The following is a 4,722-nucleotide window of genomic DNA, read 5'->3' on the forward strand; positions in this document are numbered from 1 at the left end:
GCACTGCTTTGATGTAAAGTGGTCAGTACTTGCAGTCAGAGAAGCATGCACAAACAAGATCGTATCATCAGATTCACAATCTCAGATCGATTCACAGTCTTCTGCGCTACATTTCTGAGCTACAATATTTAACTTTACATCATGTCATCGAGGGGACCTCCAGGAGATTCATCTGCGGCCTCAGGTAAGACTCTGAAAACAGGAGTATCTATAAGCAAAAGTAACAATGCTAGCAGAAGAACACTGATTTTAACATGCAACCTGTGTGCCCTTGGTTAAGAGCTTGTGTGCGTTGTTTCCGATGTGTGCGTGTGAAGAGTAGAATATCAGAGACCAGCTACTTCTGCTAGCATTGGACGCATGTTAGGATTTTTCTGATGTTTGTTTACATTTGAAAAATCGATCAATTACTTCAATTGTTTTGGATTTGGCTGCAAAACTGTTTACCCTTGAAACTCCAAAAGTGTTTTGTTAAGTTAAACACTTCACCTACCCCTCCATCTGCATAGTAGTGAGTAGATAATGAGTGCATTTTTAACTTTTGAACTATCCCTTTAAATGCACATTAGCACACAAAAGCAGCTATGTGTCACCTTCTGCACTTACTTTATGTCCAAGAAAGAGCAATTCGTTGTTTGTTACTTGAATCCAATTATTTTTTTGCTGTTCTATCACATCAACATCATCTTGTCTGTCTTAAAATGACTGCTGCAGAAATACAAATTTATGTCACTCCTGGTTTAGTATTGCGTTTACCCATACTGCATTGACTGACACTGAAAACACCCAGGTCTCATATTTTGTGTCCACCATCTCTCTCAACAGTTGCAAAGACACCTGACATTGCGGTCTGCGATGTGCTTCGGAGCAGCTCTACCTCTTATTTAGTCCTGGACTTTATAGGGGAAGGCACCTTTGGCAAAATCACAGCATCCCGAAACCTCTCCACAGATGAGGAGGTGGCTGTAAAAATTCTAAAGAAAGACACAAAGTCCACCAAGGGCACTAAGCATGAGGTATGGTACTGAATTCTTTGTTTATGTTCCTGTGCTCAAGTGTTGTCTGCTCCATCTGAACATGTAGCTGATCACAAACTGTTGATAGTTTTGTCTTATCATGCCTCCTCTTTTCTCTCCAGGTTGCCATGTTGAACCTCATCAGGGGCCTGGATGTAGATCGCACCAACATGGTCAGGTTCTATGAAGAGTTCCAGCACATGGAAAAGACCTGTTTGGTATTTGAGAGGCTGGACTTAAGTCTCTTTGACCTGATATTGCAGCGGGACTGCCAGCCCCTTCCTCTATATGAGATCCGCCCAGTTGCCAAACAGGTATGTAGCTGCGATCAATGCATCATGAAACCAACACTCTTTTGTTAGAGAGATCCCCAAATCCTAAACCTCACACCCAACAACAGGACATGGAAAAAAATATATATTTCTGTCTCTGCAGCTCTTGGTGGCCCTGGACGCCCTGAAGGTTCTTGGTGTCCTGCATGCGGACATCAAACCCGACAACATAATGTTCATCAATATGCAGAATCAGCCACTCAGGGTCAAGCTGATTGACTTTGGCTGCGCCTTGATAGCTTCCAAAGTCAAAGTGGGGATGTACATCCAGCCGTATGGGTACAGGTGGGTTCATTGTGCACAGTATCTGTTTAGCCACATTATTTTCTCTGCCCTAAAATGTTTCAACAGATTTTTCATCTTTGTCTCATGTCTTTCCTTCTCAGGGCTCCAGAAATCTCTCTTGGCCTTCCATTTTCAGAGGCCGTCGATGTGTGGGGGGTCGGGTGCACTTTGGCGTTCCTCTACCTGGCTGAACACCTGTTCGACATTGACTGCGAATATCAAATGGTAAACATCATCACAATCTTTTATTTATTTTTCATATTCATAGAGAATGTAAGTGGATGAGATTCTCATAATGTGTATTCTGTCTGCAGATCAAGAGCATAGTTACACTGCTGGGCCAGCCACAGGACAAGCTGCTCCATGCTGGCAAGTACAGCCAGCGGTTCTTTATTGAAGAGGAGGTTGAAGGTGCTTCTTCATGGAGACTGATGGTAGAGTAACCATGTTCTTCTTTGTTTGAGGATTGTGTTGTAGCATTTTTAAATCATACTGCCCTGTTCTTATCTTATTTTCTTTTTGTTCCTTCAGACCGCAGAAGAATTCACAGCTGCCACCAAGGTGAAGACAGAGAACAGCAGATTTGTAAGTCTGCCGAGCTCTCTGAGCGACCTGATTGATGTGAGTACTCTCCTGTGTTGTACAAGTAAAGACTGGATCTGTACCAGTTATTTATCTGTCAATTGGGATCTGGATTATCTGACCTGAAACCTGTTTTCAAATCAAAGTCAGAGGCCACGGAGATGGAGGACCACACAGAGTTTGTGTCTCTCTTAGCAGAGTTGCTGAATGTTGACGGGGATGAGAGGATCTCTCCTCATCAAGCTCTGCAGAAGCCCTTCATCATGAGCAACCTGAGAGAGGACGTCGACAGGGGAGAATGGTAAGCGACCACATGTTGTTTCACACTGGAACTAAAAAACACATCAGGTTGGATGGACAATGACTGATTAACTATTTGATTGTCTTCCCTCATCCAGTCCGACCACCTCTCAAACTGAAATGAGGGTCTGCCCAACTGAGGACAGCGTCCACTGTCTAACCACAGACAGTGGCTACGACAAAGTCTCCGGGGATTCTGTCAAGAATCTTCACTGCACAGTGCCATCATGTCTTCCACTGCAGCCAATGACACCAGTGACCTCTCCTGCCTTACTGTCCAGAGACACCACCAGGTCATCACCTTCCATTGAGGAAGTCTCTCCCTGGTGTACGGAAGAGGCTGTAGATGTCCCCTCTGCAGCCACAGCCTCCTTGCGCGGCTACAGAAAGCTGCTGAGAAGAATCTGGAAATTCTTCTTATACCTCACAAGCTGCTGCCGCCCAAAAGTGGAGGACTGAATTATTATGGGTGCCTTGCCAGCTGGGCGCCCCGTCCAGTGCAATGCATTGGCACTTATATTATCGTTCCGCTTCCGTAAATTTTCTTCCCGCTACTCCTCCCAAATTTATGTCACTCCTGGTTTAGTATTGCGTTTGTCCATACTGCATTGACTGACACTGAAAACACTCAGGTCTCATATTTTGTGTCCACCATCTCTCTCCACAGTTGCACAGACACCTGACATTGAGGTCGGCGATGTGCTTCAGAGCAGCTCTACTTCCTATTTAGTCCTGGACTTTATTGGGGAAGGCACCTTCGAAAAAAACATAGCATCCCGAAACCTCTCGACAGATGAGGAGGTGGCTGTAAAAATTCTAAAGAAAGACACAAAGTCCGCCCAGGGCACTAAGCATGAGGTATGGTACTGAATTCTTTGTTTATGTTCCTGTGCTCAAGTGTTGTCTGCTCCATCTGAACATGTAGCTGATCACAAACTGTTGATAGTTTTGTCTTATCATGCCTCCTCTTTTCTCTCCAGGTTACCATGTTGAACCTCACCAGGGGCCTGGATGTAGATCGCACCAACATGGTCAGGTTCTATGAAGAGTTCCAGCACATGGAAAAGACCTGTTTGGTATTTGAGAGGCTGGACTTAAGTCTCTTTGACCTGATATTGCAGCGGGACTGCCAGCCCCTTCCTCTATATGAGATCCGCCCAGTTGCCAAGCAGGTATGTAGCTGCAATCAATGCATCATGAAACCAACGCTCTTTCCTTAGAGAGATCCGCAAATCATAAACCTCACACCCAACAACAGGACATGGAAAAAAAATTATATTTCTGTCTCTGCAGCTCTTGGTGGCCCTGGACGCCCTGAAGGTTCTTGGTGTCCTGCATGCGGACATCAAACCCGACAACATAATGTTCATCAATATGCAGGATCAGCCACTCAGGGTCAAGCTGATTGAGTTTGGCTGTGCCTTGATAGCTTCCAAAGTCAAAGTGGGGATGTACATCCAGCCGTATGGGTACAGGTGAGTTCATTGTGCACAGTAAATGTTTAGCCACATTATTTTCTTTGCCCTGAAATGTTTCAACAGATTTTTCATCTTTGTCTCATGTCTTTCCTTCTCAGGGCTCCAGAAATCTCTCTTGGCCTTCCATTTTCAGAGGCCGTTGATGTGTGGGGGGTCGGGTGCACTTTGGCGTTCCTCTACCTGGCTGAACACCTGTTTGACATTGACTGCGAATATCAAATGGTAGACATCATCACAATCTTTTATTTATTTTTCATATTCATAGAGAATGTAAGTGGATGAGATTCTCATAATGTATATTCTGTCTGCAGATGAAGTGCATAGTTACACTGCTGGGCCAGCCACAGGACAAGCTGCTCCGTACAGCCAGCGGTTCTTTATTGAAGAGGAGGTTGAAGGTGCTTCTTCATGGAGACTGATGGTAGAGTAACCATGTTCTTCTTTGTTGAGAATTGTGTAAATCATACTGCCATGTTATTATCTTATTTTCTTTTGTTCCTTCAGACCACAGAAGAATTCACAGCTGCCACCAAGGTGAAGACAGAGAACGGCAGATTTGTAAGTCTGCCGAGCTCTCTAAGTGACCTGATTGATGTGAGTACTCTCCTGTGTTGTACAAGTAAAGACTGGATCTGTACCAGTTATTTATCTGTCAATTGGGATCTGGATCATCAGGGGCCACGGAGATGGAGGACCACACAGAGTTTGTGTCTCTCTTAGGATTTGCTG

At 44.6% G+C, this 4,722-nt stretch overlaps 2 protein-coding genes across 2 annotated transcripts; both read left to right on the forward strand.

Moving 5' to 3' along the window:
- The first annotated feature begins 23 nt into the window (after nt 1–23).
- LOC138407204 (homeodomain-interacting protein kinase 3-like) lies at nt 24–3,045 on the forward strand. Its single transcript, XM_069522159.1, has 9 exons — nt 24–184; nt 826–1,016; nt 1,139–1,330; nt 1,452–1,633; nt 1,735–1,858; nt 1,948–2,067; nt 2,165–2,254; nt 2,362–2,516; nt 2,614–3,045. The coding sequence occupies exons 1-9, from the start codon at nt 142–144 to the stop codon at nt 2,972–2,974; spliced, it is 1,458 nt and encodes a 485-aa protein (XP_069378260.1). The 5' UTR covers nt 24–141; the 3' UTR covers nt 2,975–3,045.
- On the forward strand, nt 2,909–4,638 carry LOC138407206 (homeodomain-interacting protein kinase 1-like). Its single transcript, XM_069522163.1, has 7 exons — nt 2,909–3,050; nt 3,183–3,373; nt 3,496–3,687; nt 3,809–3,990; nt 4,092–4,215; nt 4,305–4,414; nt 4,498–4,638. The coding sequence occupies exons 1-6, from the start codon at nt 2,981–2,983 to the stop codon at nt 4,410–4,412; spliced, it is 867 nt and encodes a 288-aa protein (XP_069378264.1). The 5' UTR covers nt 2,909–2,980; the 3' UTR covers nt 4,413–4,414; nt 4,498–4,638.
- The last annotated feature ends 84 nt before the right edge of the window (nt 4,639–4,722 follow it).

The sequence above is a fragment of the Paralichthys olivaceus genome, chromosome 3, assembly GCF_024713975.1.
Source record: "Paralichthys olivaceus isolate ysfri-2021 chromosome 3, ASM2471397v2, whole genome shotgun sequence".
Lineage (NCBI taxonomy): Eukaryota > Metazoa > Chordata > Actinopteri > Pleuronectiformes > Paralichthyidae > Paralichthys > Paralichthys olivaceus.